Source organism: Molossus molossus, unplaced genomic scaffold (genome assembly GCF_014108415.1).
Source record: "Molossus molossus isolate mMolMol1 unplaced genomic scaffold, mMolMol1.p scaffold_m16_p_13, whole genome shotgun sequence".
NCBI lineage: Eukaryota > Metazoa > Chordata > Mammalia > Chiroptera > Molossidae > Molossus > Molossus molossus.
Genome location: NW_023425348.1, coordinates 17,364,522 through 17,388,721, shown reverse-complemented (window position 1 = coordinate 17,388,721; position 24,200 = coordinate 17,364,522). Strand labels below are relative to the sequence as shown.

Here is a 24,200-nt window from a genome sequence, read left to right as displayed (position 1 = left end):
AAGTAGGACAGTTCTTTTTATAATACTGAATTATTGCAAGCACCCAGATTTTTTCTCCTCCTATATTTGTCAGTTGCTTTTTCATGGAGTCATTCAGCTTGTTCTTTTATCATTAATATTTCCTGTGAATTGGAAGATACACCTAAAAGCTTGAAGAATTCAAGTTAAAAGTTTTGGCTATAATACCTCATAGGTAGGACCTCCATATAACTTATCATCTAAATTAGAATATTTCTGAAAGTGAAAGCGAGGGAGTGTTATTAACAGTTACACCAGGACAACAGTCTAAAGCAGAACTTTTCAGGCAAACCAGCACAGTATGATCACTAAAATGATTGGTGATGTTGGATACTTCCTGTTACATCATATCAGATCACACTTAATATCTAGTTAACTCACCATTAAATATTTTAATTGATTATTGTATTAGAGTAATAACAATCTGATTCCTTCATTGGTTTCATTTGCCCTCTTGTGGCTAAAATATGATCTATTAGCTGTGGGATTCTTTGGCATTATACTAATAACCATTTCTCATCAATCATTTGCAGAACAATTTTAGCAGCATTGATAATCCTTGCCAGAATTAGTAATTTTATTAGTGTTTCCAGAGTAATGTTTTTTAAAATTCTGTCACTCCTAGCTGCTGGCATTCTTCTGTAAAAATAGAACTTGCATCAGTAGGGCTCATTTTCATTACCTGAGATACAGTTTCTATTAGGAAGGATTACTGGTTTTTGTTTTTTTTTTTTTTTTCTTTTTGTTTTTTTATCCTCACCCAAGGACATTTTTCCATTTTTTGTTTAGATAGAGCGGGAGGGAGAGAGAGAGAGAAACATCGACGTGAAGGGACACATCGAGTGGCTGCCACCCGCACGACCAACCAGGGCTGGGGACAAACTGCAACCGAGGTACATGCCCTTAGCGGGAACCGAACCCGGGTCTCTCTGTACCGCAGGCCGACGCTTTAACCGCTGAGCCAAACCGGCCAGGGCTGATTACTGGTTTTTTAATTACCAATTTTTGAAGTTGCTAATAAACTTATTTTTAATATTCAGGCTTATGCAGCCCAGGAGGACTTGGAAAAGACCAAAGAAGAGTTAAAAAGTGTGATGTCTGCCCCGCCCCCTCCACCACCACCACCAGTCATTCCTCCAACAGAAAATGAACATGATGAACATGATGAGAATAATGCTGAGGCTAGTGCTGAATTATCAAGTGATGGGGTAATGAACCATAGAAGTGAGGAGGAACGTGTAACAGAAACACAGAAAAATGAACGTGTTAAGAAGCAACTCCAGGTATTTCAGAGTTGTAGTTGTATGCATATTGAAAGTATAGTTTTCATTTTCCTTATTTATCAAGACAAAGTTATTGAAAAGGAACATTGGATTTTTGGAAGCTTTGACACTAGCTGACCTTGTGGTTGGTTTGTGAGTGCCTACAGGCACAGCATTTCACTTCTTTCATGATATGGCTCCGTTAGCAAACGTTTGTTAGCCTTATGTCATCAGGTCTTAATTAGTAAGTTATTCTTTAATTATAGCCATTTTAAAAGATAGAAAGTATTCAATGCTGTGTTTAAAAAACAAATGAATTTAGTTTTTAAACAAAGTATACATTGAAAGCAGTGATTTAAGACTACCTGTATGACGTTATATAATCTGGATTATTTACTTATTGATCTAATTATAACTAGATCAAAATAGGAAAATTTAATATTCCTGGGTTTTATTTACTATTAAGTTCCCTAATTTTTTAATTGGTGAAATCTTTAGATATTAATAAAAGGAGGTGATAATTGTAATAAATAATATTAAGGCTTTTGGAGAAAGCTGCTCTCATAGAGTAGATTTTAGATCTTAACAATAACATTATTAAATATTTTGGTAGCCATTTCAAGTATTGTGAGAAAGTTAAGGAAATTAGGTTAATACACAAAATCATAATGGTTGATGGATGGAGAAATGAAAGGCCATAGGTATTCTTCTCTAACCATTATGCTCATGACTGCTAAAAATAAAACAAATTTACACACTTTAAAGATTTCATAATTTAGTTTTAAATATACTAAAATACATACACATTTTTATAAGTATATTTTTGTCTTTAAGCCTTTTTCTTAAGTTTTTAAAATCTAAGAAAAAAATAATAGTTATGCCTTTCTATTTTTTAAACATAGGCATTAAGTTCAGAATTAGCTCAAGCCAGAGATGAAACTAAGAAAACACAAAATGATGTTCTGCATGCTGAGAATGTTAAAGCAGGCCGTGATAAATACAAGACTCTGCGACAGATTCGACAAGGCAATACAAAGCAACGTATTGATGAGTTTGAAGCAATGTGAGAGCTGTTATTTTGCATACATGTTCTTCATAAGCTGAACCACCAACAGAGAAAAGCAGGCCTTTGCAGATGTGATGGAATGCATCCCACCTTGCCAAAGCACTTATACCAGTTTGACTGTGGTGGCTAAAAGACATATTTAAGGGGAGCTCTTCAACATTAAGGCAGTGTGACATCGTGTTTGGTTTTCTTTTTCTTTTGAGCCAGGGACTGGAGAACTGTTCATCACCTCCTTTCATATTTTGCATTTTCCTTTTTTTTTTTCTGTTGAAGATTAACACTGATTATCATGTCTAACAAATGTGTATGTGTGATTTAAGCACTTTTGTACATTTTAAAGGATGATGGTGATTTAATGAGTGTTTAGGTTTTCCCTTGCCCCTTCCATATTTTACCTACATGTAGTTCCACATTCTCTCTCATTATATTTTCTCAGTGTGCCCTTCTCATACCTTGCCATGCCATAGCCATAATTCTGCCATCATTGGCAGTGTTTAAAATGAGTGTAGGTCACAGTGGACAGACTTTGATCATTATGTAGAAGATGGCTGTGAATCACAAAAAGGATTAGGAAGTTGAACAGTGTAGTGTGCAACTGTGGTTAATTTTTTTAAATCCCAATTTTGTTACATTATTGGATATTTGATACTTAATTACAGCCATCTTTGACAGCTGAATTGATTAGTGTTTCATCTTCTGTTATCCTTTGGTTTTCTTTGCCTACCAATTCACAAAGGTGTAGACAGCAGGTAGTAGTTCCCTAGGAGAGAGTTCATTGATGAAATACTACCTGCAAGTAATAGTTGTCTTAAAGATTTAAAAACTAGCTCTTTCATAGATTGGTTTAGATAAATAGACATTTAATAAAAGAAAATACACATTTGTTGGTTATTGATTATAATCATTAAAAACCTTGGACCTTTCTGGAAGGGCAGCATATGAGAACATCAGCCCCATGAGGGGACAGTAATACTACCTCACTACTACACCTGCAATGTCTGGTTGTTCAAACACAGTGGCTTGTTCAAGTGATATGTTTTCTAATACATAGTAATACTTTCTCTCATGAATAGCTATGTTTGAGATTTCTTTTTCCTTCAGAATATCTTAGAATGCTAAGTTTTTAACTGCCTTTTTGTTGAGCTGAATTGTGGGACTCTGAATTTCATTAAAATTATAAGCTCTCACTGGTATACTATCTTCCTGGAGAGGTTGTATGTCTGAGGAAGAGTGTGTGTGAGTGTGTGTGTGTGTGTAAGAGAGATGTTGCCCTTGTAGCATATGAAGGGTGTCTATACCTTCATTTCTTGATATAATTGTTACATGATCATTTTAGCATATTTGGTTCCTAAATCACTGTGCTTATTTTTTTCAGTTTCTGACTAAGAGTACTAAAATTTGGTTTGTTGATTCTATTTTAGAAATTGCAATTTTAGGTAATATTAAGTTCAATTATGTCTTAAGAAGAAATCTTTCCAGTTTGAAAGATGGTCTAATATTCACATGTTCTAACATTTTCTTTCTTATAAAACATCTGGATTTGGAGATAAGGAAAGCCTTATTTTCTCTGTGTGGTTCAGCTACTTTTCATTTGGTATTATGCATTCAAATTGACATTTATCTATTAAAATTGCCATTTTATTAAGACATTTTCATGCACAGTAGATTCAAGTTGTGTCTGAAAATATCTCTTGTGCTTTTTTGATTTTGCTGACTTTAAAAGGATTAATCTGGGCAGACATTATGAAAAGGAAAGGTTGCATTTTAATATATTTTTTGGACTTTGTAGGACAAAATATAACTGGTTAACCTTGAAGTGACTTTTGCACATGGTTGTGCACATGCTTCAAAACACTGTGGAAGAGAATGTTTCTACTTACAGCACATTAGAGCAATGCATGGTGAACCCTTCTGTTCATGCTTGAGCATAAGTGTTCACGTTTCCAAAGCATTACAGCAGTTGCCATGACGGGGGGAGACATGGATTATCATTGGATTTATTATTTATTTTCTTCATTTTGAATTGTATGCACTACCATTGCTACATCAGTTTGATATCAGTGTTGAAAAATTACCAGTTATATTGGCTGTTTAGGATTAAAATGGAGTTAATCCGTTTTAAAGCTGTGTGAATTTTTCTAAACAGGAACAACTATTTGCAATATGGATTTTCATAGTGATTAAACCAATTATAACTTTTATTATTAGCAGTTGAGAACACATGTTCATATAGCAATGTAAAAATACATTAATGAGTATTTGGTAAATTCCAACAGGCTTTTACCATTAGCATAATTTTGTGTTGTACAATTAAATTATAGTTACATCTATAATTTTGGATAACATTCATTGGTTAACAATAAAGTGACAAAAGCTCATGCCTCTAAGGTCCACTGTTGTTATTTAATATGAAATTTTTGGTACATTTTCTGAAAATTATCTCTATAATTATAATCTTAAGGATGAAAAGCGGTTAGGAAATTTTTCAAAATTTTCATAGATTTACTCTTTCCCCTAAATTATACATCTTTTGATTTTGAAGTAATAGTGATTGCCAATTCTGTGGAAAAATTGATAAATCAACTCTTTTTTTTTTTTTATCCTCACCCGAGGCTATTTTTCCATTTTTTGTACAGATAGAGTGGGAGGGAGATAGAGGAAGGGAGAGAGAGAGAAACATCGACGTGAAGGGACACATCGAGTGGCTGCCACCCGCACGACCAACCAGGGCCGGGGACAAACTGCAACCGAGGTATGTGCCCTTAGCGGGAACCGAACCCGGGTCTCTCTATACCGCAGGCCGACGCTCTAACTGCTGAGCCAGACCGGCCAGGGCGATAAATCAACTCTTTTAATAACATAAATCAGGATTTTCAGTTATTGTTTTTATTGTATAGTGTTTAGTTTCTTTTTCTTAAGGAGAATGCAGTTTCATTGTCATTGATTAATCTCACTTAAAATGCTAATATTGTTAGAACTGTACACTAAGTACATTTAAATACATACTTATTTTTTAAAGTATGTTTTTATTGATTTTTTTTGAGAGAGAGAGGAAGGGAGAGAGAGAAACATCAATGTGAGAAAGAAACATCGGTTGGCTGCCTCCTGCATGCCCCTACTAGAGATCGAGCCTGCAATCCCGGCATGTGCCCTGACCAAGAATCGAACCAGGGACCTCTCAGACCATGGGACTACGCTCAATTTACTGAGCCACACTGGCCAGGCCATATTCTTACTTTAATGTTGAAATACATATTCTTATTTTTAAAGTTGCATTACAGAGCAGTAACCATAAATCTAGAAGTTAATTGTCTTTTTAAAAGTTTCTTAGTAATTTTTAATATAAAGATTATTCTTAAATAAAACGTGATAAACCTAAGAATAGGAAAAGCCAGATGTCTTTTCGGTTTTTAATAATATTTAACTCACTTTTTTAGTTGCTGTTCTCACAGGCAGGTAGTGATTTCTTCTGATTTTGTCAGAAAAGGGAATTTTATATTATAAGATTTTGCTTTATATCTAATCAGAGGTTTTCTTAAAGAACGCTAACTAGAATTTTCACTTACAAAGGATCTTAGACTACATTAGAACTCTCACTCCCAGTTATTACTAGAAACGAGTTTCAATGTTAGTATTCTGGTTAAAAATAAAAAATGCCTTCCACTTTTTAATTTTTCCTCACCTGAGGACATTGTTTTATTTTTTGTTCAGATAGAGTGGGAGGGAGAGAGAGGAAGAGGGAGAGAGAAACATCGACGTGAAAGGAACACATCGAGTGGCTGCCTCCCACACGACCCAACCAGGGCTGGGGACAAATCGCAACCAAGGTACGTGCCCTTAGCGGAAACTGAATCCGGGTCTCTGGACCACAGGTCAACGCTCTAACCACTGAGCCAAACCGGCCAGAGTACCTTCCACTTTTTGTCTCAGTTTTGATTATCTTGTTGAATGGTGATCTTGTCAGAAGTGAAGATAAAAACACATTCTGTGTATGATAAAAACAATTATTTTTTTATCTAGAGCTTAAAATTAAAGCATAAAAATTTACTGCCTTTAGCATTAATTTACTAAACTGATTAGTAAACCAAAGCTTAGACATCTTTAATAAGGATAAGGAGAAACATTTAAGTATGAAGCTACACTGGTAGACAAGTTTCTCTCTCAAGTTTGTTCTAAATGAACAGAACTTGAGCATTTTCTTATTCTGTACTGTTCTTTTTTTAACTAGAATATTACGTATCAAATGTTCTGATGTGGTTTATCATGTAGAATGACAGTATTCTAGTACATTTCCAAGGCTCAGTGGATTCTGCAGATGTTTTGATAACTTCATAAAATGTCAAGGCAATCTGACTCCACAGTCTGCACTGGTAACCAGGAAAATCTGGCTCACAATGTTTCATATATCAAAGCTGATCACTTTCCTATCTTTGACTTCTTCACATATATAATCTTAACTCTCATTTTTTCCTAGTGGACTACTTAATATGCCCATCTTTCAAGATTTTAAGGCTGCCATTTTCCCTCTGGAAAGATCATAACTCCTTGCTCTGTTGCCTCAATATTTTGACTTCCCTAAACTCTGATATGAGAGTTTTCTGATTGCAGGTTACATACACTGCTTTAGGAGTTGACGTATCCATCACTATTTTCCACAGAATTTTAAGGTCAAAGATCATAATTGAGATAATTACCCTGTGGCATATCTTTTAAATTCAGGGTTATGTTGGGCTTTGGACTTCCCTAGCTACTAAATGGTTTCAGGTTCTTATTTAATGATCTTCATTTAGCCAATATGTTTTTAAGTATCAGCTATATTCTAGGATATAGAAACAAGTTTAGAATGTGTGACCCTTTGTTTTGGCCTATCTCAAAATGTGGAACTTCATATATTAATTTATCTTGGCCCTTAGACAATTTGCATTAATCTGTTACAAATACTAGATTGTTTTAAAAATGGCAATACCATTTTGTGGATTCATGTTATTTGTATGCCCAGATTCCTCCGTGCTTGTATCTAGTCAGTTGCTTCATCCATGTAATTTTTTATTTGTATTCCTGTTTTAATTGTGAACATTTATTTAATGATAATTTAAAAATTTAGATGTACTTTTATGTTTATGCATGTCATTTAGTTTGCTGTTAAAAATAGTGATACTAGTTTTAGTTTATCTTGACTAAGTCTACGCCAATAGTCCATCTTCCAAGTGGTAATATGGGATCAGAATTTCTGAGATTTATGTGATGATCCTTGGAAGAGGTCCTTTTGATAAAGCATGGATTTGTTACATGAAATTCTTGCACTTTTATAATGTATGCCATAGTATCTCTTAATTTTTTACAAGTTACGTTAAGATGTTTTATATTCTGCTTTAGACTCACAAGGCAATACATCCTCCCTCTTTTTCCTGTTGTTTTTACTGCAAAACCTGTAATTCAAGTCTAGCATTTGAATCTATATGCCATCATTCCATTTACATTATTATTTACTTTAAAATTTTAGCTACTTTGGATAAAAGATGCAGTTTTGTGATGAAGGAAACTACTACCACGTAAAGAAGATCAATAGAGGAAAATTAGTGACGGAGAGAGAATAACAATACACAGAATAATTTCTCATGTATGCCTTTTCTTTGATAAATTACTTAATTTTCAGTTTATAGCTCAAATATTAAACACTGGTTGGTATTTAAAGATATCTTTTAAAAAGTGCCTAATTTTAAGTTTTTCTAACTTTATAGGAAGACTTGTTCTAGACCCAAATGACAAACACCATAATTAATAGTAATCTATAAAATATTGAGACGTTTAATGGCATTAGGAATTTTTTGGTTGAATTTTTTTTATTGTGTTAAAATATACATGATGTGAAGTTTCATCCATTTCCAAATGCACAGGTCAGTAACAGTAGTGCCTTCCATTGTTGTAAACCATCACCGCTCTGCACCTGTAGGGCTTGGCCATCATCGCAGAGTCTCTGTACTACTAACCACTAACTCACTCCCTGTTCCTCCATCCTCTAGTCCCTGGTAACCACTGTTCGGCTTTTTGTCTCTGAATTTGACCATTTTAGGTATCTCTAATAAGTAGACTCATAATATTTGTCCTTTAGTGTCTGACTTCATTTATTATAATTTTCAAGGTTTGTCCTGTTACTGCATGTGTCAGAAATCTATTTTTTTAAGACAATAATATTCCATTGTATATATATGCCACATTTTGTTTATCCATTCTTCAGTTAGTGGACACTTGGATTGCTTCCACATTTTGACAGTTGTCAACAATGCTACTATGTACATTGGTATACAAATGTCTGTTCAAGACCTTGCTTTCAATTTTTTTGGGTATATGCCCACAAATGAAACTGCTATGTTTACTTCTTTTAGGAGCTGCCGTACTGTCTTTCGTTCCTACCACCAAGGCATAAGGTTCCAGTTTCTCTACATTCTCACCGACAATTATTATTTTGTTTGTTTTTGATAATAGCTATTTTAATGGGTGAAGTGGTATGTCACTGTGGTTTTGAATTGCATTTCCCCACTGGTACATTTCTCTGTGATGTTGAACCAATCTTTTATGTGCTTATTGATCATATGTGTATATTCTTTGCCAAAATTTTTATTCACGTTTCGTTCAGTTTTAAATTGAGTTTTTTGTTATTATTAAGTTGTAGTTCTTTATATTTTCCAGATATTAATCCTTTGTCAGATAATTTGAGTTACAAATACTCCCTTACCAGATATATGAGTTTTAAATATTCTCTCATTCTGTGGGTTGCCTTTTCACTCTGTTGATAGTATCCTTTGATGCACAAAAATTTTAAATTTTGATGAAACTCAATTTATTTTTTTGTCGCCTGTACTTTTAGTTTTCATGTGTTTGTTTTAAAGAGAAAAAAATGCCTTTTTTTTTTTTTTTTAATCCTCACCTGAGGACATTTTTTAATTTTTTGTTCAGGTAGAGTGGGAGAGAGAGAGAGGAACAGAGAGAGAGAAACATCAACGTGAAAGGGACACATTGAGTGGCTGCCACCCGCACGACCAACCAGGGCCAGGGACAAACTGTAATCGAGGTACATGCCCTTAGCGGAAGCCAAACCCAGGTCTCTCTGGACCACAGGCCAATGCTCTAACCACTGAGCAAAACCAGCCAGGGCAAAAAAAATAGTTTTTGATGAAAGTTTACTAGAAAGAGGCAGACCAGGATGGATATGAGGTATACTGGTTAGAGTCAAGAAAGATGAAGAGTAGACTGTCTTGACTGGAATAGAAAGTGGTTCATTGACTTGGACGGTAAAGCTAGAGTGGGTTGGGTCAGAAATTTATGGAGCGTTGAATTTTATGCTGAGGTGGTTTTGATTTGATTTGAAAACATCTGGTGCCTTTGGGAATGAGTTACAGAAGGTAACAGTAACTAAGGTCCACAGGAAAATTCATGCTGCTATATAAGGTATACTAGGAAGTTCAGAGAATAAAGCCTAATAGAACTGTGTGTCCTGTAATTAGCCTGAAGAAAGGCTGTGGTCATTAGAAAGAATTAAATTACTACTGTCTAAGAACTAAGGAAATATCTGGATGTAACTTGCTCTCATGTTTGCTGTGTGTAGTAATGTTTTTTCTTCTGCTTATTTTCCAAGTGACCTCTCTTGGGACAGTTAAGACCGCTGTTTTTATTCTTTTATCCAGCCTTTGGGGGATGGGTTCTTCGGTGGCACAAAAGAACTGAAAATACATCCATGAAAAAACAGATAGGATTCTGAGTTCTAATTCCAGATGTTATACCCTTTTGTCAAATTTTTATAAGCAGTTTCATAGTTTTCAATTAGATTGTTTCAAAGCGTTTCTCTGGAATCAGAATTAGACACTTAGATGCGAGATGCATTGTCTTCCCAAAAATGTAATGCCTGACCAAGGGTTATTATCCATGTATGTTGAATTTTAATACTTCCTTATAGTTGAAAAACTTAATTGCACAGTGTGCTTACAACAGTTATGTCAACATCCTTTCTGCTCCCAGATGATCCTAGTAATGTGACTGGAGGACATTTAAAGGTTTTTTAAAACGGGTTTTTAAGGAGTTAGAAAAATAGTTCTTAAAAGATCATTATGAAGAGGTTATATTCACCAAAGCACAACTCAGTGAAGATTATCTCAGAATATACACACACAGTTATTCACTGGCTATGACAGCTTTGAATAATTTAGGAAATTTCTGTAGGTTTTTTCCAACTTGGGGATCATATTTGATCATGCTTCATCCACTTAGTTTTTCTAGGTGTGTGATTTGATACATCTCCTTATGCTCAAATGATAAATTTTTCCTTCTTCTTTTTGTTATTTCTCTCATGTAATTCCTAATACCATATTTTTCTTTTTTAAAAATTTTTTTTCCTTTATTGATTTTAGAGAAAGATGAAGGGAGAGGGAAAGAGAGAGAGAAATATCGATGAGAGAGAACATGGACTGGCTGCCTCTTGCATGAGCTCCCACTGAGGATCAGGCCCACAACCTGGGCATGTGCCCTGACTGGGAATCGAACCAGCGACCTCTTGGTGCATGGGTCGACGTTCAGCCACTGAACCACACCAGCCGGGCCTAATACCTTATTTTTCTCAATTTTTAGGCCATAAGAGTTTTTTAATATAGGTAAATACAATCTTTTGGTAATGGAAGTTACAAGTGGATGATTTTCCTTCCCTCTAATTTTATATATGTATATATATTTTTTTCCTTTATTGATTTTTAGAGAGAGGGGAAATGAGAGGGAGAGAGAGATAGAAACACTGATGAGAGAGAACATCAATTGGCCTCCTCCTACATGCCTCCCACTGGGCATTAGGCCCACAACCCGGGCATGTGTCCTGACCGGGAATCTTGGTGTGTGGGTCAGTGCTTAACCACTGAGCCACAATGGCCGGACCCTTCCCTTTAACTTTATAAACTATAACAACTTACTACTGCTATGTAGGTAGTATTTTATAGTAGCTTATTTTAGTTTCCTAGAAACTTTAGGTTGATTATCATTTTTTTCCCCTCGAAGTATTAAAATATTTTTAAAGTAGTCCATCATAACATGAAAAATGTTTTTGTTGGTAAGTAAAAAATAAAATCATTGTTGTTTGGTAGTTTATATGCATTCTTAAAATATCCTGAGAGAATACTTCCACTTTGTAAAAACTGGAGTACCAAGCAGTATAAAGCTTAGAATTAGAACCCAAACCTAATTATCTGTAAAATTTATAATATTGCATGTACTGGGCCACATTGCATTCTAGTTGAAGCTGATGTTTTAAGGATATTTATGATGAGTTTGAAGGACATAGTCTGTATCAAAGACTTTGCATCAAATGTAGACATTGTATCCACTAGAAAAGTCGTTTTGCATCTTTAGAGGAGATTACTGGCATTAATATTTTTGGAATGTTCTCTAGCATTAGGAAGACCGGAAGCAAGTATGTCATCTAGATAACTGGTATGATGTCTACAGGTAAGAAAATTTTCTCTACCACCTCTTATTTTTGAGCCATTACCCTTTAGTTCTTAGTTATTAGAAATCTAAAAGGTTCCAAGGAATGCTGAGTGGAGACAAGGAGACATGACATTTCCCCCCGCAAAGTAGTAAGACTAATGCATACATACATATGCATTCAAACACTCATTCATTCTCCAGAGATTTACAGGGCAATGGCTATTTATGCAAAGCATTACTAGAGTCATGGGAGATAGATGAGACCCTGTGACTATGTTGAAATTGTTAAGTCAGGGAGTAGAGACATGGACTCAAGATACAGAAAGTAAAGTTGTAAAATACCAGAAGAAAAAATGAGGTAAAATGTTCAGGAGTTCGAGAAATGAGAAGTCACTTAGTAGGTGCTAATTAGCAAAGACAAAACATGACATTGACTTGACTAATATGTCTGGGGAAAGTTTTATTTGTCAGTTACAACTGCTAGAAGCATCAGTAGGTATGAATCCGTCACTAGGTAGGCCAGCTAATATTCTCGTAAGTTAACTTAGTGCTCTGCCACCAAGGAGTTGAATATTCGTTCATATCAAATATAAATGTGGTTTTCTTCTAATAGAGTCTATTGAAAGTGAGCAAACTTACTGATAATGGTTTATATTAGGAATAGCCAGTATTGAAACATAATATTATTTAAAATTTTCTTAATGACTTTTTTTTACTGTATTTAACTTGCCATTAAGTTTACCATTTTTTATTACAAATTATTTTTGTACTTTATATATCAGGATATCTATTATCTCAAGCAGTACAGGTAGAATTTCTAACAAACAATTGTTAATTTTGTGGATTTTTGTAAGTTTATGTAGTAATAGCTTGTGTCATAGCAAAGCATCAGAATATTGGGATATTTAAGGATGTTTTTGTTATATTTTTCTTTGGAAAATTTTTTTAAAGCATTAAAATAATCAAGTTAATACCAAATTTCCTTCTTTATTATTAAAATTGTTTTCAGCTCCACTTCAAATTGTTTTTTGAAAACTTAGAAGGCTCATTTGCTTTTGAAAAATATACTTTCCTAAAAATATTTGTAATTTAATAAAATTAAATTTATAAAATTGTAATTTAATAAATTACAAATATTTTTAGGAAAGTATATTTTTCAATGGCCTGTGGTATTGTGTGTTGAAGTTGCCCGATAGCAAAGGTCCTTTAAGTCCCACTTAGCTACTTTATGACTAAAACTTCATTTTTAAAAACTTGGCTAAATCATTAAAATTCTTAAAAATAAGTGATACATAAACATGAAACAAAATTCAGTAGGTACACTAGGATAACATTTAAAAGCAAATGAGCCTTTCTCTGTCCTTTAGTCTCCGGCTCTCCCCAGAGTAACTTTTCACCGTGTGCCTCTTCCTGGAGATCACTTCGACACGCATGAGCACGCATCGCTGTGCGCTGGGGGTATGTGGCGTGCTATCTACACAGCTGGGCACTTCTTCCACTGAACAATGTGTTGTGGAAATCATTACATATCAGTATTAAAATATGTGGTCCTTCTGATGACTATGTTTTGACTAATACTTTGCTATGAGCAACACTAGGGTGTATTCTTGTACACACAACTGCTTGTGTTTTATCCTCTAAGAAATTTTGTTATAGTCCAGTGAATAGGGTAAGTTTACATACGATTTTCTATATCTTGCCCTTTACTAAAATACAGGAAGTTGTTTTTTACATAAATGATGTAGGTGTACTTTTTCAATAAGAAATTAAAGTAGTTGTATGTGCTTAATGTGCACTTCTGTACATTAGGAAATTTCTATAGGTTTTTTTTAAGTTGGGGATCATACTTGATCATGCTTCATCCATTTAGTTTTTCTAGAGGTGTGAATTTGATACATCTGCTTATGCTCAAATGATACACTTTTCCTTTTTATTTCACACTTTTTTACAGAAAGTAGATTTCTGTATATACCAGGCTTGCTTAAAAGGTGACACCACTCTAATGGTGCTAATGTTTCACTTTTGAGGGCCGAAGTCAAAAAGCTCTGCCCTATTAAAACTCTGACATCTGCAAATTCTATAATCAGAAAATATTGTTTTTAAAAAGAAGCAAATCAATAGGGTAGTATTTTCTAAGTGAGCTGGGGAGCTTTTTTTAATATGTGTTTTTTATTGATTTTTTTTTAGAGAGAGGGAGGGAGAGAAAGAGAAACATCGATGAGAGCAAAACATCCATTGGCTGCCTCCTGCACACCCCCTGCTAGGGATCAAACCCAAAACCTGGGCATGTGCCCTGACCAGGAATCAAACTGGGACCTCTCAGTCCATGGCACGACGCTCCATCCACTGAGTCACATGAGCGGGGCCTTTTTTTTTCTTTTTAATGTTTGTAACTAGATACCTATTTATTTTGGGTTACGTTTATTAAGCATTATTGTTTCCATTTTTTTTCCTTTTTATTAAATTTATCGAGTGACACTGGTTAACAATATGATGCAGGTTTCAGATGCACAGTTCTACAACACATCATCTACACTATAGTGTATTCACCACCCATCCAGACCATTTATCCCTCCTAGCTTTGGGAGCTTTTTTGGTTTTTAATTTATTTTGCCACCATTTCCTCAGTGATTATATTTTTCATTTGTCTGCTTTTGTTAAAGTGTCAGATGACAAAATCACATCACCCAATATGCTAAATACGTAACATAAGACACTTGACCATGCCACCAAACACCAGCAAAAGTATTGAAAGTTGATTCTGCAAATTTTCTTTGACTCTTAAGGAAGTAGATCAACTTAGTGATTTTTTTTAAACATAACATCATCTAAGTTACAATATATGCATTATCTTTTAAGTTTAATGTATTACTTGGATTCTTTCTGAAGTTAAGAAAATGTCCTTTGATTTCAGAGTTTTCTTTTGTGTCTATAAACTAGCTCTTGTATGTAAATTTTGGCCAAACTCTTAAATGATTTTCTTGGGCCACAAACAGCCCTGATTTCTTTCAAAAGTGCTGATGCTATCTCATGTTAATCAGAAGAAACATTGATCTTAGTGGTTTGCAGTCTCCCTCTCTCCCTTTCCTGAGATTCACGCTGAACTCGAAACTGATGTATCAGAGAGACTCAGGAATCTACAGTGGTCACCACCCTTCCCTGTGCTCTTTCAGCTACTCAGTGACCATCTGTTTCTGCATAGTGGTTCTGGGTGTACTCAGATACTGTCAGTAGTCATAATACAGATTCTGGGGCCCTTGGTTCTCCCAGTCTGGGGTATACGGATCTTTTCTAGATTCTCTTGCTGCTTCAGCACACGATTTTGTTGTTTTACCAAAGATGCTCAGCTCCAGGTTTTATCAATGAAGAGCATATTAGATGTGTAGCCTGTCTGGCATTCAGAGGGTGTTTGGAATAGGTATGAGGCAGCATAATGTATAGGTAATTGCATGGGTTTGGAGTCCCACATTTGAGTTCAAATGGCCCAGCCACCTACTAGCCGTGGGACCTGGGGAAGCCACTCAGCTATTTAGAACCTAGATTTCCTCACTTCTTAAATGGGAGTAGCAGTATTGATCTTGTGAGCATTGATTATAATAATACGTGTGGGATACTTTGTTTACAGCTTGGCATATTAAAGGTGTTAATAAATAGCAACTCCTGTCATTTTGTTTTTTCTAATATTTTTGTTCATCTGTCAGTATTGTGGGTATTAATGTTTGTACCCAAGTCCTTTGGATTCCATTTTTAATGTCTTCTGTTTGCCTTTTAAGGATTTTACTTGTGATTCTTAGAAGGTCTTGCTCAGCATGTTTATTACAATGTGTGCCAGGCCCTGTGTTAAGTATGTGGAGATAAAAGGTGTTGTCTGTCCTGAGCAGTAATAGTTTACAATTTACTCCCAGTAGACATAATTTGTATGTGTTTGTGTTTTATGGATAAATGGGGTTCCCTTCTCAACCTCTCAATGTGGGAGAGTCCCAAGGCCCAGGCCTTCTCTGCCTACACTTGGCTCTCTGGTGCTCCGTCCATCTGTATGCTGAAAACTCTCAAGCCTACCTGAAATTTTTGCTTTGATATCTAATAAGCATCTCACACTTATTATGTCAAACTAAACTCAAGAACTCTATCCCACACAGTTTGTTCCTGCTTCAGCCAAGAAATGGCAAGTCCATTGTTTTCAGTGAATCTGGCCAAAACATTGTTTATATTACACTTTTCCTCATGTAACCCACATCCAACCCAACCATAAACTGTTGGCCCAGCATTCAAAATGTACAGCATGTCCAGAATAGGACCACTTCATAATCTGCGGTTGTCGCCCTGTTCCACACAGCATAGCCTCAGCAGAGTTTTCTTGGTTTTTCTCTGGCTATTCTACAGTCTATAAGACAGCAGCCTTGAAAAGGTAAATCAGATCCTGTCACTTCTCAGATTCCTCCAGAGCAGTGGTTTTCAACCTTCCTAATGCCGCGACCCTTTGATCCAGTTCCTCATGTGGTGACCCCCAACCATAAAATTATTTTTGTTGCTACTTCATAACTGTAATTTTGCTACTGTTGTATCTTAGGCGACCCTTGTGAAAGGGTCGTTCAGCCCCTAAAGGGGTTGCGACCCACAGGTTGAGAACCGCTGCTCCAGAGGTTTCCCATCTCAGAGCAAAAGCCTCGTCCATGGCCAGGCAGAGCCAAGCCCGGCACGGTCCCCTGCGGCTTCCCCTTCTCTCGAAATCGACCAGCTTCCGGTTTTATTCTTTAGCCTGTGCTCCTGTTGCCTCAGCTAGAATGCCCTTTTCCCTGTTTTAATGTCACTTCAATGTGGCTTTCGCTTACTAGCCCTATTTAAAATTGCACCTTCCCCAGTATTCTCTGTCCAGTTGTTTTCATTATTTTTCTCAATGGCATTATCATTAACATACTAAGTATTTTACCCATTTGTATTGTTTATCTGTTTTCTCCCACTAGAATGCAAGCTGCACGAAGCAAGGAGTTTTACTGTTTTGTGCAGTATGTGCTCAGTGCCTAGAGCAATTAATGCCTGGCATGTGGCAGAGGCTCAATATTATTTGTTAAATGAATGGTATAAATGGGTTCTGGGAGCTCAGAAAGAAGGCACCTAATCTTGCTAGAGGGCTTCAGGGGAGGCTTCCTGGAGGAGGTGATCCCTTAAACCAACTGTTTAAAGATGAGTTATTCTGAATCGGGGCAAAGATAGAAAGACTGTCCAGACAGAAGGAACAGTACATGCAAATACATCCAGGTACACAAAGACTTAGACTAGTAGAACTGCCTCTTTATATTGAAAAAATAAAGTTTGAGATTCAGAAGATGGCACAGTGAAACACTGGGAAATCATGAAGGGAAGCAAGTGTGGACAAACTGGCATTTCTTTGGACACTTTTAGGTTTGGAATGCTGATGGAATGTCAGATGAAGTTCCCCAAGGGGAAAGTGTGAGGAGAGAAATGGCTTAATACAGAACCATGGTGAGTGCCAACATTTAAGTCCTGCCAGAGCAAGACAGGCGATCCGGGAGAGGACATCAAGGACCACGGGGGGTGGGCGGGGCAGAGAGGTGGCCAGCTTGAATGACCACCAATGACCATCAACACAGAGGTCTAATACAGTATTTAAAATGTACCCTGGTTTTGGCAACAAGAAAATCATCAGAACAATTTTCTTGGAATTAGAATAGTTTTACTGCACTCACCTATGTGGTGTCTTCTGGAAAGGGTTTCCCACAGACCTATAGAATGGGAAACAAGTGTTCTGTGTCCTCCAGATGTCTGCAGCTGACACTCGGGCCTGACCCCCACCCACACTTCACCCTTGCTCAAGTTTATGAGGTTACACAAAATTCTGTCCCCATATTTACCTTCTAGGATGCCCTGTGGCACTTGAATGATTTAAGCCATTTGAGTAATTTCATTCATTAACCATTAAGTGTCTGAAGTTAGGTCCTGAGGATTCACAGACAATTTTTTTAAATTAATGTATTTATTTTTGTTACCTATGTTTCTACCCCCCCCCCTGATTCCACCCCCCCCCGTCCCCAGCTTTGTTGTCCATGTCCATTGTTCATGCATGTAAGTTCTGTGGTTTATCTCTCCCCCACCACCCCCTCTCCTGGGGATTATTGTCAGTCTGTATCCCACTTCCATGTCACAGACAATTTTTAAAAGCATTCAAGGTGTGAAGAGGAGGAAACAGGAGAGTTAAGAGTTAAGTGTGAAAAAGCAAGTAAGCAAGAGAATACAAAGATCCAGAGAGCAACTGACCTGTTGCTGACATCTCTGAGGTTATTGTAATTGTCGGCAGTCACCTCAGGAACAAGTACCATTTTCTTAGCTTCCTCTTAGGGCCGAGGGAACATCTCGGTGGATGTCCCATTGTGATCTCAGTGCTGGTTTGCACAGGCAGTCCAGGAAAAATCCCACTTTAGGAGTGATTTCCAATACTAGGACCAGGGGCATCAGCTATGTGAGCAGAGGCTGGTGAAGTCGAACTAAATTCAGCTGCAGAGCTGAGTGGTGCAGAGCTAAGGAGTGGCAGGGCTGCTGGGCTGTGGGTCAGGGCTAATTCTAGGGACTTTGGGGCAGGTTAAAGTGCCTTTCATGAGTGTTCTGGAGCTTCTCAGAAGCTTCCGGTGGGAGGAATCCTTTCATTTATTCATCCACATATTTTAGTGCCTCTATCTGCCAGGTGCACAGTAAGTCCTAGTCATTGAGAACATAATGGTGACTAAGACTAGATCCTTATCCTAATGGACCTAATTTCTGTAGAAAGACAGGAAACGCAAGCAAAATAATTTAGGAGTTGAAAATTATATTGAATTGAATCATGAAATTGCCAATATTCAATCACCTTTGACCTATAAAAGCAAATTCACACCAACATGATATGAAAGAAACAAGGGACTGTGTTGGGTAAAATACAGGGATGATCATTTGGGATGGGAAGGACACACAAAGTCTGAGAAGGTGGCATATAAGTGGCCACCTGAAGAAAGGCAAGGCTAGGTCCTCCTGTTTTATCCACATCAAGGTGGTCGGTGCAGGAGCCGAAGGCTGCAGGCGCAGGGGCTGGCGGACGCGGCTCCCCAGGTGCAGGTGTCCCAGGTGCTGAACCTTTTGATTTTCTAAGGTAAGCCAGAAACTGGCCTTCAAAAAAGCATTTCAAGAATAATGCTTTAGATATTTAAGTTGAAATGTAATTTCATGTGAAATCTCCCAGATTTTTTGGCTATTTGCGCTCCCCCCCCCCCCCCCCCCCCCCGCCCAAATTTAGAAAATGTGTTGCAAGCCTGTGTATCTGCTTGCCAGGAGTGGCCCACTTGACGCCAATTTGCAATCCTCACTTTAAAGCATTCCAGGTAGAGGGAACAGCATATGCAAAGACCATAGCAAGAAAGGGCTTGGCTTGTTTAAGGAACAGAAAAGGGAGCAGTCAGTATATCCATAGCTCAGTGAACCCGCAGGAGAGGGCTGTGTGAGCAAAGTTGGGAAGGAGCTGGACCACAGGAGCTCACAGCAGGATCGGGGCAAACGTGCAGGGACAGAAGTACAAGGTTAGTGTGTACGCCACTCGACAAGTGTGTACTCCGGACCGCACAGGGCTGCATCTGCCTAGAGGAAGGGGCACCTTTTCCTCACCCACACAAAGATGTTATGCCCGCTGCAGGGCTCCTTGCAGTCTTCATTGTACAGTTCAGTAACCAGCCCGAAGGCAACCACAGTGGCAGAGTCTGCATCCGGGCTTTGGTTTTCTTTGAATTGGAGCCCATATCCTTTCGACTCAAAATACTAACTGCCTTTCCAGTTGAGGTGTGGGTACATGATGGTGTCCTTTGGAGGATTTGCTTGTCTGCAAAGCTCAACGTGAATGTACCCATTCATTTAGATGCCAAAGAAGGGTGTTTTTTAAAATTAATTAATTAATTTGAATCCTCACCCGAGGATATTTTTACATTAATCTTCAGATAGAACTGGTGGGAGAGAGGGAGGAAGAGAGAGAGAGAAACATCATGTGAGACGAGAGACATCAATTGACTGCCACCCACACAACCCCAACCGGGCCGGGGATGAACCACAACTGAGGTATGTGCCCTTGGTCAGAATCGAACCCGGGACTCTTTGGTCCGCAGCCGATGCTCTTACCGCTGAGCCAAACCAGCCAGGGCATAAAGAAGAATATTTTAAATACTAAGTTGAATATAGTGTAACAGTGACCTGAAGATCAAACCCAGACTTTTTCAGTTATTTTGTGTTGGGCCAGTAATACCAACCTGTCAAGGATATGGTGCTCTCATTGTCAAGGGAAGAAGATGTAGCTTAGAGATTCTCAGTTGGAATATACGGTTTATCCTTGTGAGAAAGCATCCTTTTCTTTTTTTGAGTGGGAAAGCCCTCAAAACCAAAGGGGTCTCGTTGCTCAAGGAACTTAGAAATCGAGAGGAAGATGAAATTCAAGAAGTAAAGGTGGATATGGGTAGGAATAGGATTTTTCGGCCAGCCAGTACGTGTTGAATAAAACATTCAGGAATTCAGTGAGCAGGTCTTCAGTGACATGATCTGAACTTGGTCTGGAAAATATTCAAAAGACCGAGGGTCAGAGGGAGAAGGGCTTTGGTCTGGAGAGTGCCCACCGCGGGAGGGGCGGCCCAGTGCCAGACGGAGTGCGCCAGCCGCTCCATGCGGTGGTGGGAGCAGATTGCTCAGTTAGCTTTCAGAACTAAATGTGGTAGAGGACTTCCTTAAAATTCACTGTCAGTTCTGCCCTGGCCAGTTTGGCTCAGCGGTTAGAGCGTCGGCCTGCGGTCCAGAGAGACCCGGGTTCGGTTCCCGCTAAGGGCACGTACCTCGGTTGCGGTTTGTCCCCGGCCCTGGTTGGTCGTGCGGGTGGCAGCCACTCGATGTGTCCCTTCACATCGATGTTTCTCTCTCTCTCTCCCTCCCGCTCTAGCTGAACAAAAAATGGAAAAATGTCCTTGGGTGAGGATAAAAAAAAAAAATTCACTGTCAGTTCTTTGCCACTTATTAGAAGATTTGAAGAGAGAACATAACATAATAACATTTTCAGATGCCCTATGTGGGTTAATTTACTTTGTAGATAAAAATGGATCTGATTAAACTTTAAAAAAATATTTTTTAATTGATTTTTCAGAGAGAGAGGAAGGGAGAGATAGAAACATGGATGTGAGAGAGAGATATCAATCAGCTGCCTCCTGCACACCTCCTACTGGGGATCAAGCCCACATTTTGGGCATGTGCCCTGACCAAGAATCGAACTGGGACCTCTCAGTCCATGGGATGATGTCACATTGGCCGGGCTTTTCTTTAAGCTGATAGATATTTTACTTGCAGAATTAAAATGAAAATTGTATTTTTAAGATAAAAATCAATATAATTGCCTATATTTTGCTTTTAGATTGGTAGATTCTAATTACCAAATTACAGCAGAAGTTGGCAAACGTTTTCTATAAAGGTGCAAATATTAAATATTTTTGACTTTGGAGGCCCATAGTCTGTCACAACTACACATGCTGCTGTTTTAGTACAAAAGCAGCTGTAGGCATGTGTCACTGAATGAGGATGGCTGTCTTCCAATGGACCTCTATGTATGGACACTGAAATCTGAGTTATAATGAATTTTTATCTGTTATGACATATTTGTCTTTCGATTACATTTTTTAGAAAGTAAAAAAGGTGGGGAGCCAGATTTGGTCCATGAGCTACAGTTTGCTGACCCTGAATTAAAGGTTTTATAAAAACAGTCATGTTCTCCCACAGGACAGTGGTCTGCTTTTTTCAGCTCTAGTTTGTGGAGAGTTTTGATTTGATCAGGGGGGTCTTGTTTTGTTGTAATGAAGAGGTTTCCTTACACATTAGAAAACCTTCCAGCAGTGATTCTCAAACTGGCGTGCATCGGAACCACCTGGAGAGTTTACTGAAATGCAGGTTGCAGGGCCTGCTCCCCGAGTTCCTGGTTCAGTAAATCCATGTGTGGCCCAAGAACTTGCATTTTCAACTGGCAAGGCTGCTGCTGCTGCTCCGAGGCAGCACGTTGAGACCCACTAGTTTGGAGATGAGGGTGCCCAGCACTGTGGGAATAACAAGGGTTCTTCTTTTACTCAGTATCTTTGCAGTAACTATTGACTTTGCTACCTAGATGATTTCTATGAGACGTTCAAAATTCTAAGAGTTCAAAGACCAAAGATAATTGGAACCAAAAGTATAACTTCCCCATCTATTGTACTAATTTTCTTCCATCAATTTCTGTTTTATTTATTTTAAAATTTATCTCTATTGTTGAAAGTGTAATAGATGTCCCTGTATTTTTACCCCATTGACCCCCTTCTCCTGACCCTGTCCCCCCTCCTCTGCCTTTACCACACTGTTGTTTGTATCCATGGGTTATGCATATATGCATTTAAGTTCTTTGATTTATCTCTTATGCCCTCCCCCTTCCCTCTGAGGTTCATCAATCTATTTTAAACACTTAAAAACTAGAGATTGTTTTACAACAGTGTTGGGGAAAGATGTACCCAGGAGAAATATAAGTTATCATGTATAGTATATATATATTTTAATCTTCACCCAAGGATATTTTTCCATTTATCTTCAGATAGAGTAGGAAGGAGGGAGAGATGGAGAGAGAGAAACATTGATGTGAAAGAGACACGTCAACTGGTTGCCTCAGCATGACCTCCACCGGGACTGGGGACAAACTGCAGCTAAGTTATGTGCCCTTGGCCAGAATCAAACCCATGACTCATTGGTCCAGGAGCCAACGCTCTATTGGTGAGCCAAACCAGCCAGGGCTGTATAATATATATTATTAAAACATAATTATGTATAGATAATAGACATTTCTGTATCAGTTCTTAAAATAGTGTACTGGCAGGACCTTTGGCATTTGTATTTGTCCTCTATCACATCATTCTTTTCTTTAATTTTTATGCTGTCTGTATCCACAGCAATATCACGTCTACTTCTGCAAGCATGCGAACTTTGTATAGTTTCATTACACACATGCACATGCACACAGCCATCCTGATGAAGATAGAGGTGGGTCATTCATTTTCACTGCTGTGAGTGCATTCACTTTATGAATGAGTACAACTTACCCACGCCCCTCGATGAGCATTTGAGTCGCTCCTTGTTCTATTTTACCATCAGTTGTACCATAAACATCTTGGGTTGTGTCTCCTAGCAAATGTGAGCAATAGCATCTCTGCAGCGGAGACCAAGGGAGAGAACTGTCCAGTGACTGGGTGTGCACACCTCCAACTTGACTGTCTAACCATGAAATTGCTTTCCAAAGTAAGGAGATAGCCATACCTTCACCACACTTGTTACCACTAGATTTTTAAAGTTTTGTCAGTTTGATAGGTGAAAATGTATCTTATTGTGCTTTTAATTTGTATTTTCTTGATTACTAATGTAATTTAAAATTATTCTTATTTTTATGGGCCTTTCATGTCTCCCCTTTTTGAAATGGCTGTGTGTGTGTGTGTGTGTGTGTGTGTGTGTGTTCCTGTTTTCTATCAGGTTCTTTGTCTTGATCTCATTGGTTCATGCAATATCTTTATATTCTGGTTACTAATATTTTGAAATATAAATTTTTACAGATATTTCCTTTCTTGTGCCTTCTCTTTTCACATTCTCATGGCTTTTTGATGGATGAAAGTTTTAAATTTTATTGTAGCTTAGTGTAGAAATCTTTGCCCTTGTGATTTGGGGGGATTTGTTTCGTGTATATCTTGTTTGAAAAATTCTTTTCTTCCTTGAGGTCATGAAGATTTTCTCCTATATTTTCTTCTAAAAGTATTGAGTTTTTAAAATTTCTTCTAAAAGTTTGGTTGTTTTTACACTTGAGTCTTTAGTCCAGCTAGAAATAACTTTTGTTTATGGTATGAAGTATGAATTCAGTTTTGTTTTGTTTTTCCTGTCTGGATGACTAGTTGTCTTAATCCTCTGGTAGTTCATCCTTGCCCCTCAGACGGCATCGCCACTTCTTACCTGTATCCGGTGTACAGAGGTATAGTCTCTGTTCCATTGGTCAGTTTGTCTTTCCCTGTGTCAATACCATTCTGTCTTGATTCCTATAGCTTTAGCTTCATAATGAGTCCTTATATCTGATAGGGCTTTCTTTAGAAGTCTCCCCACCTCATTGTGGTGATAAACTTTGATTAGCCTGGGTTGTTTTTTCTCCTACATATGTTTAGAACGCCTCTGAGTGTGTGAGCAAAAGACGTTTGGTGGAGATGTCTTAAGAGGCTAATGTGGGAAGAAGTTACAGCTGGATAATATTTAGTATTCCTAGTCATGAACATGTTAATTCTCTCCTTTTAGTGATGTTTCCTTAATGACTTTCAGTAAAGTTGTTG

At 37.6% G+C, this 24,200-nt stretch overlaps 1 protein-coding gene across 4 annotated transcripts in view; it reads left to right on the top strand.

Moving 5' to 3' along the window:
- RDX (radixin) overlaps nucleotides 1–24,200 on the top strand; it is an 88,647-nt gene that overhangs the window by 62,124 nt on the left and 2,323 nt on the right. For 2 of the 4 annotated variants that reach the window (XM_036258430.1, XM_036258432.1), the window contains exons 13-14: nucleotides 1,059–1,301; nucleotides 2,183–4,724. In XM_036258430.1, coding sequence (XP_036114323.1) covers nucleotides 1,059–1,301; nucleotides 2,183–2,347 — 408 coding nt within the window. In that variant the 3' untranslated portion in view covers nucleotides 2,348–4,724. Of the gene's footprint in view, nucleotides 1–1,058; nucleotides 1,302–2,182; nucleotides 4,725–24,200 lie in introns of those variants that run through there. The other 2 variants (XM_036258434.1, XM_036258433.1) reach the window with 2 other exon arrangements.